This window comes from Rhinolophus ferrumequinum, chromosome 15, assembly GCF_004115265.2.
Source record: "Rhinolophus ferrumequinum isolate MPI-CBG mRhiFer1 chromosome 15, mRhiFer1_v1.p, whole genome shotgun sequence".
Classification (NCBI taxonomy): Eukaryota; Metazoa; Chordata; class Mammalia; order Chiroptera; family Rhinolophidae; genus Rhinolophus; species Rhinolophus ferrumequinum.
Window position 1 is genome coordinate 45926385 of NC_046298.1, and position 12435 is coordinate 45938819.

Below are 12435 nucleotides of genomic sequence, written 5' to 3' on the forward strand. Positions count from 1 at the left end.
CAGTGGTAGGGAAGACAGAACGTGTAGCCTGAGAATGATAGAAACAATATGGAATGGAGAGTGAAAGGTCTGAAGACACTAAGTCCTTGATGACATCATTTGAACTGCTGGATCAAAACTTAACCTGATGCCCATTTTCACTTACATAAGCAATAAAGTCCTTTGTATGTTTAAGCCAACTTGTGTTAGGTTTTATGTCTCTGGTGATCAATAAGGAAATGAAAACTCTAACTGATATAGAAGAGATATAGAGGGTCCAGGTAGCCAGGACCCCAGCCCTCAACTTCTCAAAATGATCCAAGAGCTCTATGATCCAAAGGCCTCTTTCATCCCAATCTTTCACCAGAACGCCTCACATCCTTTCCTTCCCTGAGACAGATTCTGGTTTTCTATGCTTTAGCACTTTGTTCCCTTTCTTCTTTGCCGTCAGACCCACGTCCCATGATACAGGCGGAGATGTTTGGTTTCCCACCCTTCCTTGCAGTGATAGAGCCAGTTTTTGGTCAATGAGACCTAAAGGAAGTTTTCTGATAGGCTTCCGGGAAAGTTTTTCCCCATGCATGAGGTTGGTCAAGGTGAAGGTGTAAGAAAACCCTCCTCCTCTCTTTTTGTCTTCAGATACAGTTGTGTGAAGATGTGATACCTGGAGCTGCAGTAGCCATCCTGCTAAATGAGACAATGTGCCAACTCACTGAGGATGGCAGAGCAGAAGGATGCAAAGAGCCCAGGTCCTTGATGGGGTCACTAAGTTGCTGAGCCAGCCTTGAAACCACCCACTTCCGTATTTCTTGCCACCATTTATATTGTTGCTTGCAGCCAAAAGAATCTTCATTGACGCACCCCCTAAATTTCCGTCTGGAAACCCAGCTGAGAAAGGAAGACGTGTTGAGGAGAGCAGCAGCAAACCCTGCCCTCCACTGGCACCAAAATGTGATCAGTTAACCAATATTCATTGATTGCCTGCTGTGTGCTAGGCTCTGTGTTAAGTTCTGGGGATAACATTATGGTCTCTGTCGTCACGAAGCTCTGTTTAGAAAGGGAATCAGAGGCTAAACAAGTAATGATGTATTTATGGATGAGAAGCAACAGGTTCAAGGTCCCCAGGACCTAATCTATGACAGAGGCAGGCATTAGAGAAGGTCTCCAATAGGATTTTATGTAGGGACCCTTCCAGTTTGCCCCTCACTCACTAACCGTTACCTTTACACTTGAGAAATGAACAACACAAGGAAAAGAGTTGTGCTCCAGGCAGAGTGAACTCTAGGAGCAAAGGCCTAAGGCAAAAATAAAGTGTGGCAGAGAGAAAGCCTGTGCTCCTGGAGTGGCAGCAGGGAAAGTACTGGAAGGAGAGGTCAGAGGGGCCAACGGAGGCCAAACTACTAGTCTCTGAAGGTCATGATGAGTTTGGACAATATCAGAATGGCAATGGGCAGCCATAGACGGGTTTAAAGAGAAGAAAGATGTGATCTGATCTGTTTTAAGATAAAGATTCTGGAAACTGGGTGGGTATGGCCCATAGGACGCAAAAGTGGATATAGGAAGACCTTTTCAGAGATGAGGCAGGGCCCCCCTCCTACTCCGAGCAGCACAGTAAGCACCGCTTTTCCGCAGCACAGCCCGCATGTCTTGGCTGCTTGGTGGTCCACAAACCACACTGTTAGGTAAGCAGGGGTCTCTCCCAGCCCAGGAGTCCCCTCTCCTTAGTTGCACAAATATGGGTAGAGTCTTCTGAGGTGAGAGAGGGAGACAGGAAGTCCCACATTCGGGGTCCAACCTTCAGTCACAGCAGTACAGGAAGGCCACGCCTGCTGCTGCGGAGAAACAGGAAGTCCCACCCAAAAAGTCCTGCACAGAGCAGGCCATTAGTCCTGGTCACACCTGCGTGGCTGCTCGAACAGTTTTCGGGCCGCCACCTGGAGAGATGACTGGACGGGGGCCGGTGGCCTGGAAGAGAGAGAAAGGATGGGGGACCAACCTCAGAGATTACCCTGGATGTGACATGACTCATCCCTTTCTAGTGCTAGCTCTCATTCAGAAATTAGCTGGGTTCCCTCCATTTGCAAGGAATAAAAAAATGTCTAGCTACACTTGGGAAAGATAAGACAGGAAACAACCCAACTTTGTGGGGAAGAAGAAATTCCATCCCACTTTGGAGAGAAAATGGAAGTGTTGCCCATTTGTGTGGGCAAAAAGGAGGTCCCACCTTACTCTCCTTTGGGAAAAGATTGTAATGTCACTCTTCTTTTAAAATCCATAAATGTTGAATGGGAAGCCCTGTCCAACATTTACATATTTGAAAAAGTATAAAATTTTACCAGCTCTGTAAACCAACATGTAAAGCTGGAAGAAGAGAATTCAGACCATCATATGTCCCTGACTAAACAAAAAAAAATTCCACCCTGTCGCCAGGGGTCACTGGGGCACCCGCACTCACTTGGTGAGCCCTGGTTATGCCAGCGTCCTCCATTGGGGCTTTGAGGGGCAGCGGCTGTGGGATCTGCGCTGGGACCACGCTCTGCGTCTTCTTTTCTGGTGAGGGGGCCACAGACTTAAAGGTAGGGAGATACTTCTTTTTCTCGGGAGTTTCTCCTGGGAAAGAGAGATAAAAGAGAAACAAACACGTGATTGGCTGCTCCAACATGCCAACCCAGCCAATAGCAAGAGAAGCTGGACTGAGAGGTGGAGCCTTAGTATAATTGGCTGACATGGAGGTAAGAAGGCAGGACGGATGACCTGTAACTGCGCTAAATAACTCCGCCAGGTCTCCAATAGGATTTTATGTAGGGACACTTCCAGTTGGCCCCTCACTCACCCTGAAAACGGCGCAGGCAGCAAATACACAGGAGAATAAGCGCTGCCAGGAGTGCCAAGCCTAGTAGGGAGCCCAGGACGATGCCAGCGATGGCCCCGGTACCCAGGGTGTGGCCTGGAAGAGACAAAGAGAAGGATAAGGGAAGCAGAAGCCAGGCAGGGCTGGACCTGTCTCCTAAGCCTCCTGCCCCAATCCTCTCAGAACACAGGAATTTGTGACTCAGCACTCTCAATTCATTTAACGTTTACTGAGTGACTGTGGTGTCCCTGGCATTCTACCAGGTGATGAAGATTCACTGGTGACAAACCAAGACATCTACTTTTGTGGGGATTCATTTTAGGAGGGAAATCAGAAACGAATATGTAAATAAATAATATAATTACAGATTGCACGAAGAAGAAAAATAAATGTGTTATAATAGAAATAATGGAAGAGGGGTGACATTTAGAAAGAGTGGTGAGGAAAGGTCCTGAGGAAGTAAGATTTAAGCAGAGACCTGGAGAATAAGGAGCCAGGCATGTTAAACAAGGGGAAGGGTATTCCAAGCAGAGGGAACAGAAAATGGAAAGGCTCAGAAGTAGGGAAGAGTTCACCGTGTTCAGTGAAGGCCAGTGAGGGTGGAAGATACGGAATGAGGGAAGAAGAGGTAGAGGATGACATCAGAGGGGTTAGCAGGGGCCAGAGCCCAGGGGATCTTGTCAGAATTCATGAAAGACTTTTAAGGAGGGCAGCAGCGATATGATTCGATTTGTATGACTTTGTGTGGTGAAGAATGGGTTGCAAGAGGGCATGAGGCGACATAAAGAGACCAGGTAAATGGCTGTTGCAATCCAGGCAAGAGAGGATGGTGGTGTCTGACCAGCATGGTGAGGTGGAAATGGAAAGAAATAGATGGGTTAAGAAAGCATTTTGGAAGGAAAGTTAACAGGACCTGCTGGTATTTGGGATGTTGGAGGTGACTTGAGCATGTGGGTGGTGCCATTGCCCAGGACTGGAAAGACTGGAGGTGGTTGGGGGATGGGGGGACGGAAGGAGGGGACACAGTTTGGGGCAAAAACACCAAGACGTCTATTTTGGACATACGGAGTTCAAGATGGCAGTTGGACATTCAAAGTAGAGATGTCAAGTAGGGAGGTGACTTTTCAAATGTGGAGTTCAGGAGAAAAGTCTGGGTTCTGGATCAGACATTTGAGTCATCTGAGTAATGACGATATTCAAGGCAATGAGAGTGGACAGAGTCCCACTGGGGAGAAATACAGGTAGAGAAGAGGTCTGAGCACTGAGCACCAAGACATCCAATACTTAGAAGTTTGGGATTATTATCTGTTGAATTATCTGTCCTCCCCAAAAGTATACTGACATCCTAGCCCCCCGTACCCATGAATGTGACCAATCAATTCAAGGTAAGATGATTAGGGTGCTGTACCCTAATCCAATATGTCTAGTGTCCTTACAAGAAAAAGACAGAGACACCCACAGGGAGGAGGAGGCTGGGGAGCTGGAGGCAGAAATGAGACTGATACGGCTGCCAGCCAAGGAACACCAAGGATTGACAGCCACCATCAGAAACTGGAAGAGGCAAGCAAGGATTCTACCCAGAGTCTCAGAAGGAGCATGGCCCCAGTGACACCTTCATTTTGGACTTCTGGCCTTCAGAGCTATGAGAGAATACGTTTCTCTTGTTCTGTCCAGTTCACGGTCCTTTGTCACGGCAGCCCCAGGAAATTAACACAGGGAGAGAGGGAGCATCCAATGAGACAGATTTAGGGAGAAGCCCAGGAGAAGGCTCTGATAGCCCAACTCACCCGTATTGTAGACCCGGCTTTGTGATGGGGTCCCTGGAAGGCTCCCCAGGGTGGGCAGGATACGCAAGGCCCATTTCCCAGGGTTCTGAGGAGGGAAGGGCACCACGGCTGACCGCTCCTGAGGCCCCAGCATGAGGAGGGAAACCCAGTCTTGGTAGGTATTGGCTCTGCCCGGGTCAGGCCCTTCTGTCCGTGCCTGGATCTCAAAACCACTGATAAGGGCCCCACGCTCCACATCCCAAGTCAGCACTGCTGCATCCTGGGCTCTCTGCAGCTTCCATGAGGAGATGGAGGGTCCTGGAAAGATCAAGGTAGGGGTGGGATTTGTGGGTCCTAGAGGGGAGAGGGAACAGGGCTGTGGGCCTGGAGTCATGGGTCTCAGAGGAAGAGGGTCTGAAGAACCAGACTTCTGGGCTTGTGAGAATAAGGGGCTAGGGACCTGGACTCCTGGGTCTGAGGGAGGAGGCTGGGGGCCTGGACTCCTGGGTCTGAGGGAGGAGGGGCCTGGGGGACCTGGACTCCTGGGTCTGAGGGAGGAGGCTGGGGGCCTGGATTCCTGGGTCTGAGAGAGGAGGGGCTGGGGGACCTGGACTCCTGGGTTTGAGGGAGGAGGGGCTGGGGGACCTGGACTCCTGGGTCTGAGGGAGGAGGGGCCTGGGGGACCTGGACTTCTGGGTCTGAGGGAGGAGGGGGCTGGGGGACCTGGACTTCTGGGTCTGAGGGAGGAGGGGCTGGGGGACCTGGACTCCTGGGTCTGAGGGAGGAGGGGGCTGGGGTACCTGGACTCCTGGGTCCGAGGGAGGAGGGGCTGGGGTACCTGGACTCCTGGGTCTGAGGGAGGAGGGGCTGGGGGACCTGGACTCCTGGGTCTGAGGGAGGAGGGGCTGGGGTACCTGGACTCCTGGGTCCAAGGGAGGAGGGGCTGGGGTACCTGGACTCCTGGGTCCAAGGGAGGAGGGGCTGGGGTACCTGGACTCCTGGGTCGGAGGGAGGAGGGGCTGGGGTACCTGGACTCCTGGGTCCAAGGGAGGAGGGGCTGGGGTACCTGGACTCCTGGGTCTGAGGGAGGAGGGGCTGGGGTACCTGGACTCCTGGGTCCGAGGGAGGAGGGGCTGGGGTACCTGGACTCCTGGGTCTGAGGGAGGAGGGGCTGGGGTACCTGGACTCCTGGGTCCGAGGGAGGAGGGGCTGGGGTACCTGGACTCCTGGGTCTGAGGGAGGAGGGGCTGGGGTACCTGGACTCCTGGGTCCGAGGGAGGAGGGGCTGGGGTACCTGGACTCCTGGGTCCAAGGGAGGAGGGGCTGGGGTACCTGGACTCCTGGGTCTGAGGGAGGAGGGGCTGGGGTACCTGGACTCCTGGGTCTGAGGGAGGAGGGGCTGGGGTACCTGGACTCCTGGGTCCGAGGGAGGAGGGGCTGGGGTACCTGGACTCCTGGGTCTGAGGGAGGAGGGGCTGGGGTACCTGGACTCCTGGGTCTGAGGGAGGAGGGGCTGGGGTACCTGGACTCCTGGGTCCGAGGGAGGAGGGGCTGGGGTACCTGGACTCCTGGGTCTGAGGGAGGCGGGGCTGGGGTACCTGGACTCCTGGGTCTGAGGGAGGAGGGGCTGGGGTACCTGGACTCCTGGGTCCGAGGGAGGAGGGGCTGGGGTACCTGGACTCCTGGGTCCAAGGGAGGAGGGGCTGGGGTACCTGGACTCCTGGGTCTGAGGGAGGAGGGGCTGGGGTACCTGGACTCCTGGGTCTGAGGGAGGAGGGGCTGGGGTACCTGGACTCCTGGGTCCGAGGGAGGAGGGGCTGGGGTACCTGGACTCCTGGGTCTGAGGGAGGAGGGGCTGGGGTACCTGGACTCCTGGGTCTGAGGGAGGAGGGGCCGGGGGACCTGGACTCCTGGGTTCTGGGAAAGGACGGAACTCACCAGTGAGGGTGATCTGGTTGCCCCCAGCACCCAGCACCCCACTGCACAACACAGAGTAATTTCCCAGGTCCCAGTCCAGGCTGAAGTTGCTAATGAGGAGCCTCCGCCCGTCTTGGCTGAGACGCAGTCTCCCCCTGCCTCCTGAGGCCAGGGGCCGCCCTTCCCGTGCCCAGAATGCTCTCGAAGGTGGCTGACAGCCAGAGGCCTCCAGTGCCACCTCTGCCTCCCCTGACCGTGTCTCCTCCACCACTGGATGCAGTAGCACTTCTTGAGGGGCCTCTGCAGGTGCAAGAAACCCAGTTAAGGAGGTCAAGACCTTGTCCCAGAGTCAAAGAACAAGCCCTGCCCCTTTTGGTGAGTCGGTAGCAGTGAAACCTCAGCACCTCGGCCAAAAGAGGAAGGAATACCATCCCCTCCCACATTTGTTCACTCATCACCTGCTTTCCTTAACAAGGACTCATTGAGTACATAGTAGAGGCCAGGTCCTAGCCTGGGAAACTCATGTTATTGTCAGCCATTTATTGCTCTGATCACGTGGGAAGGTGTCAGCCCTCTTCCTGGGTCCAGGAAAGAAATTTTGTCCCTGCCCGTTTGAGGTTTAGGAAAAACCTGGGCCTTTCTGTAGGGTTAAAGATAAAGGAAATCCCTTTTCCTGGAGTTGGGAAGGACTCCTTTCTCATATCCTAAAGGAGCTAAGAAATACCCCGTCCTCCTCGGGAAATTGGAAAGAAGTCCCACACGCTCTCACCCGGGGTGATAGTGCAGGTGCGCGTGGTCACCAGGTGTCGAGCAAAGCAGGTGACAGGGACGCCGCTGAGACGGGGGTACGCGGGGACAGCGGCCAGGAGCACAGAAGGTACCGGCCCCGCGCGGACGCCTTCTGGGAGACCCTGAAACTGCAGGGAGGCGGCAGGAACCCCGCCGGGCCACGAGCAGCGGAAGCGGAGGCTGCGTTCCTCGGGACCCCCTTCGACTGAGCACTGTGGGGACCCGGGGGGCAGATCTGTGGATCCGGCAGAGAGACCACGAGGTCAACCTCACGGCCCTTTCCCCTCTAGCCCCGCCTCTCCGCGCGTTCATTCCACCCCTTTTCACTTAGCCCCGCCCCCTAGGGCTGAGCGCGCCCCTCCATGCTGGCCCCGCCCCCTCCCCGGGTATCTCAGCCTCTTGCTGGTTCCAGTCTTTCTCTTGGGCATCCCTGCCACTTTCACGAGGAATCTCCGCCCTGCCTTGAGGGCCTGGCGCTTCAGCGATGGCCCCGCCCTTCCATGCGGCCCCGCCCCCCCAGGTATGTATTCCCGCCCCTTACTGGTTCTGCCCCTTCTCCTGGGCAACCCCTCCCCTTTTACAGGGCGTCTGTCCTTCGTTGACCGCCCGGTCCTCTCCGGTACCTCGCCCCTCCATCCCGCCTCGGCTGCTCTCACCCGCGACGGTCAGGTTGAGCAGCGAGCGGCGGCGGCGGCCTGTGCGCTGGTTCGCGGCGAGGCAGCCGTAAGCGCCGGCGTGGCCGGGCCTGACAGCAGGCAGCAGGAGGCGCGGGCCGGCGGGCACCGCGGCCTCGGCGGGGTCCGCCAGGCTCCACGCGATGTCGGCTGGCGGCCGCGAGGCGGCGGTGCAGCGCAGGGTCACGTTGCTGCCCGCGGTAACGTAGAGGGCGGGGGTGGCGTCGCGGTCTGAGGAGATCTGGACGACCGGCGGATCCGGGCCGTCTGGGGAGAGGGAGGAGGTCGGAACCGCGAGAGTCGGGGTCACCCGGGACTCATCCAGATACCCCGGAGACTAGACCTCCAGCCCCTTCCTCCCCGGGGACTCAGGAGCCTGGACTCCCAGGTCCCTGCCCCCAACCCGAGGCATCCTCCAACTCACAGAAGACGCTGACGTTAGCCGCGGCCTCGGTGTGGCCGAAGGGGCTGCGGACGTGGCAAGTGTATCGAGCGTGGTCGCTGCGCACAGGGCGCGCGATGATTAGCTGGTCGCCCTCCGCGTGGATCCGGGGCGGCTCCGCTCCCTCCGGGTCCGCTGCCTCCAGTGCGCGTCCGTCCCGGCTCCAGCTCAGCTCCCCGCGACCCGGCCGCCACCCCATGCAGCGCAACCGGAGCTCGGCTGCACCTTCCTCTGTCTCCGGGGCCTCGGGCTGCACCGACAGCTGGGGCAGGGGCTCTGGGAGACGGGAAACGTGCTGAGGACCCAGCCTCCTGCTCCCTTGTCGCTTAGGTTCAAGACTCCAAGCCCCAGCCCCCACACCCCCTATACCAGGACTTCCAGGTGCAGTCGCACCGCCTTAGCCACAGGAGTCCTCCTCTTCTCACAGACCCGAGAGTCTGAGTCTCCAGCTCTCTCCTCTGGAGAACTGAGGAGTTGAGGCCCCCAGGAGTCTTGATTACCCAGGTCCAGCTTCCCTCTGGTGCCCCTACCTTGGCCCCTAGCCCCTTTTCTCCTCCCTCTCTCCAACTCAGAAGTCCCCTCTCCCCTACCCAGGGACCCCTTCCTCTGGGAAGGAAACACATCCTCAGAACAGCAGTGACCTGCCCGAAGGCCTGGCAGAGCAGCCCCTACAGCCTGCATTCTGGACCTTTGAACCCACTTACCATACACTCCCACCGTGAACTCCCGAATCTGCCGAGAGACCCCAGCCCGGATGACCTCGGCCGTGTAGACCCCGGCATCCTCCAGCTGGGCAGAGGCGAGTTCCAGGCTCCCTCCAGTCTGGTCAAATCGTAGGCGGTCTCGGTGAGCCGGGTCCAGGCTAATCAGAGGAGCCCCTGGCCCCAGACCCCCAGCTGCCAGCACCTTGGAGCCCCGGCGCCAGACCACCAGAGGGGCAGGGGGCCCAGGGCTGGGTACTGGAACCAGGGGGAGCTGGATGGTGGTCCCCACCAGCACTGCAAGAGGCCCCCCCACCTGCTGGGGGAAGCTTGCCCCTGGGGTGGTCTCTGCTGGAACTTTGGATTCCAGGCTGTCGGCAGAGATTTTAAGACCCAGATCCTCGGGGAAGAACTTTGAACCTGGGTCCTCCACAGATACTTTAGTATCGGAGACTTGAGTAGAAATGTCTGAAGCTGGGGTCTTAACAGAGAAAGAAGGTTCTGGGTCTTTGGCGGGAACTTGAGAACCCAAGGTATCAGGAAATACTTGGGAACCTGGGATCCCGGAGAAGATGTTTTCCATGCCCAACTTTCCGTCTTCAGCAGAAATATTTGACCAGAAGGACCCAGGCATATCATTCGAATTCAGGGCCTCAGGAAACCATTTGGAATGGGGGATATCAGCAGTGGCTTTTGAACCTGGAGACTGATCCAGAAATTTCCAGCGGGGGGATTTGATGGAGGGAACATTCGAACCCGGGCCCTGGGAAGAGCTTTCTGAGTCAGAGATGGAATTGGTTCGCTGAACTCCAGAAGAGGCTCTGAGGGCCTCTACTCCGGAGGCTGCAGAGGAGAGGAGGGGAGGGTGTTGGGGGCTGCTGAGAAGGGGGACTGGTGGAGAAGCAGCTGAGCAGGGCACTTACCGAAGAGCAGGAAGACTGGCAGAGCCCATGAGGTGTCCATGGTGCTGGCCGCAACTGAGAAGACACTGAAGTGAGACTCAGGGCCCACACCTGTCCCTCCAGGGACGAGTCTGACAGGACTGGTAGCTTCCTGGGCGGGGAAGGGAGCCAGACCCAGTGGGAGGTGCCAGGATCTCCCACCCCGATCTGGTGGCCCAGCAGCCCACCCCACCCCACTGGTCCTAATCAGCTGGTCCTGTTTGAAGAGAGGCCCAGCCTGAACCCTGCCTTCCCCATCCCCAGGGGGAAGATGGTGAGAGCTGAGTTCCTGCTGGAAATGTGGGAGCAAAGCCAGGGAGACTTCCTGGAGGAGGGTGAGGTGACTTTTCAGAGAGTCCCATCTCTGATGGCCTTAGCCTCAGCTAAGGCTTCCTCCTCCCCAGCCTCCTGGCCTTGGGTCCACTATGTTCTGCCTGCAACCTCAGATGCCCGTCTGACCCTGCTACTCCTCTGCTCCAAACTCTCCCATGGCTCCCTGTTGCCCTCAGGACCAAGTCTCAAGTGGCTATCTCACACCCAGTCATCTCTCCTGAGACCAATAGCTGCACCTCCATGTCCCCAGAGCCTCCATGCCCTGCATCCCACGTAACTCAGCATCTTCCCTCTAACCCGACCTTCCTTCTAGGATTCTCTATCTTGTATGGTTCCACCATCTATGCAGGATCTGGGAGCCTGCCTTCCTCCTCCCTCCCCATCACTGCTGTCAGTCTCTGAATCCCATCCCTCTTGACCCCTGCATCTCTCTGCCCCATCTTTTCTTCTCTGTTCCCACTGGCCAGGCCCCAGCACAGGCCTCATCCTCTCCCTTGGCCCCCTCACCTAGCCTTCTCTCTCCAGCCTTGTCTCCTTCAGTTCGAGGAGTCTTTCTATACCCAGAGCTGCCCTGCCCCTTCCCTGCTCACAGCCCTCCCATGGCTCCCCAGCTCCCTCAGGAGATAGCCAAGGAATTTCCAGACCCTGTGTGTCCTAGACCCACATACTCTATCCACTTCCTTCCTGCTCCAGCACTTATTCTTTGAACACCCTGCCATTCTTAGGTGCCAACTCTCCACTCCCAGATTTGCAGGTGCAGTTTCCTCTGCCTGGAATGCTCTCTCCCCGCCCCCCTCCAACCTGGCTAAGCCACAACTTGTCCTTCAGGTCTCTTAAGAACCAAAATTGTAATTACCACTTATCATGTTCCAGGAACTGTGCAAAAATGCTTCCCAGGCATTATAGGGCTGAACCCTTCTAAACGCCCTATGAGCTGGGTGTTTACAAACCAGGGGACTATGGCTCGGAGAGGTTGAGGGATCTGCTGGAGGTTACACAGCCAGAGGGAGAAGCTGGGCCTCAGCCCAGGATGACCAGGCTGCTCATTCCTCCTGGAAGCTTCTCCGACTACCCCATGCTGGCCTTCGTGCCCCTGCTTGGCTCCCAGTCCTTTGAGCTCACCCAGACACCGTTCTTGAAAGCTGATAATAATAATGGTAATAATACATAGTGAGCATTTTCTGTGTGTCAGGTGTGGTTCTGAGGATGCCACATTAATTAACCCTTCAAAACCCTATGGGGTAGATTATGTAACAAAGATAGCTGCAAATTCAACCCTCCTCCCATTAAGGAGTAGGGTCTCTGTCCCCTCCCCTGACATCTGGGTAGGCTCTGTGACCGCTAAACAAAGAGAGTACAGTGGAAATGGCCCCGTGTTTCTGCATCTAGGCCTTGAGAGACTGGCATGTTCCACTTCCTGTATCACGGAACACTCCCTCTTGGAACCCAGCTGCCATCTGTGAGGAAGCTCAAGCAGCCTCATGGAGAGGAATCATGGCCCCTGGTCAACAGCCAGATCGAGCCAACAGCCCCAGCCAGCTCACAGGCCACCTGACTGAGCCAGCTTGGAAGTCGACCCTCTGGCCCCATTTGAGCCACCCCAAGTGATGGTGGAGAAGCAAGCTGTTCCTGCCAAGCCCTGCCCAAATTTCAGATTTATGAGCAAAATAAATGACTATTGGTTTAAGCCACCAAGCAAGACAATCAGATCACAGGTATTGTTACTAACTTCACCTGATGGAAGAGGAAACCCAATCTCAGAGAGGAGGATCTTGCCAAGGATCCTTCTGGAGCCAGGGATTGACCAGGCTGGGATCTGAACCCAGCGTCTCAGGATCCAGATCCCACGTCCTTAACCACTACACTAAGCTCTGACTGCTTTGATTGGCCAGATGAAAAAACCGAAGTTCAGAGATGGAAAGTAACTCACTCCCGATCTCCCAGCTGAGAAGTGTGAGTAAGGGTTTGAAATCCCTAAGTCTGACTCCAGGCCCCAGCTCTTCATCGCCACACGACGTTTGGACTGTCTGTTGCTTGTCTGT

At 56.1% G+C, this 12435-nt stretch overlaps 1 protein-coding gene across 1 annotated transcript; it reads right to left on the minus strand.

Annotated features, from left to right (window-relative positions):
- Positions 1-295: 295 nt before the first annotated feature.
- Positions 296-10394, minus strand: VSIG10L (V-set and immunoglobulin domain containing 10 like). The gene is made up of 10 exons (XM_033127212.1): positions 10043-10394; positions 9123-9962; positions 8401-8694; positions 7959-8243; positions 7283-7537; positions 6535-6813; positions 4618-4914; positions 2813-2926; positions 2435-2589; positions 296-1944 (listed from the first exon to the last, which is right to left on the minus strand). The coding sequence occupies exons 1-10, from the start codon at positions 10080-10082 to the stop codon at positions 1873-1875; spliced, it is 2631 nt and encodes an 876-aa protein (XP_032983103.1). The 5' UTR covers positions 10083-10394; the 3' UTR covers positions 296-1872.
- Positions 10395-12435: the final 2041 nt, after the last annotated feature.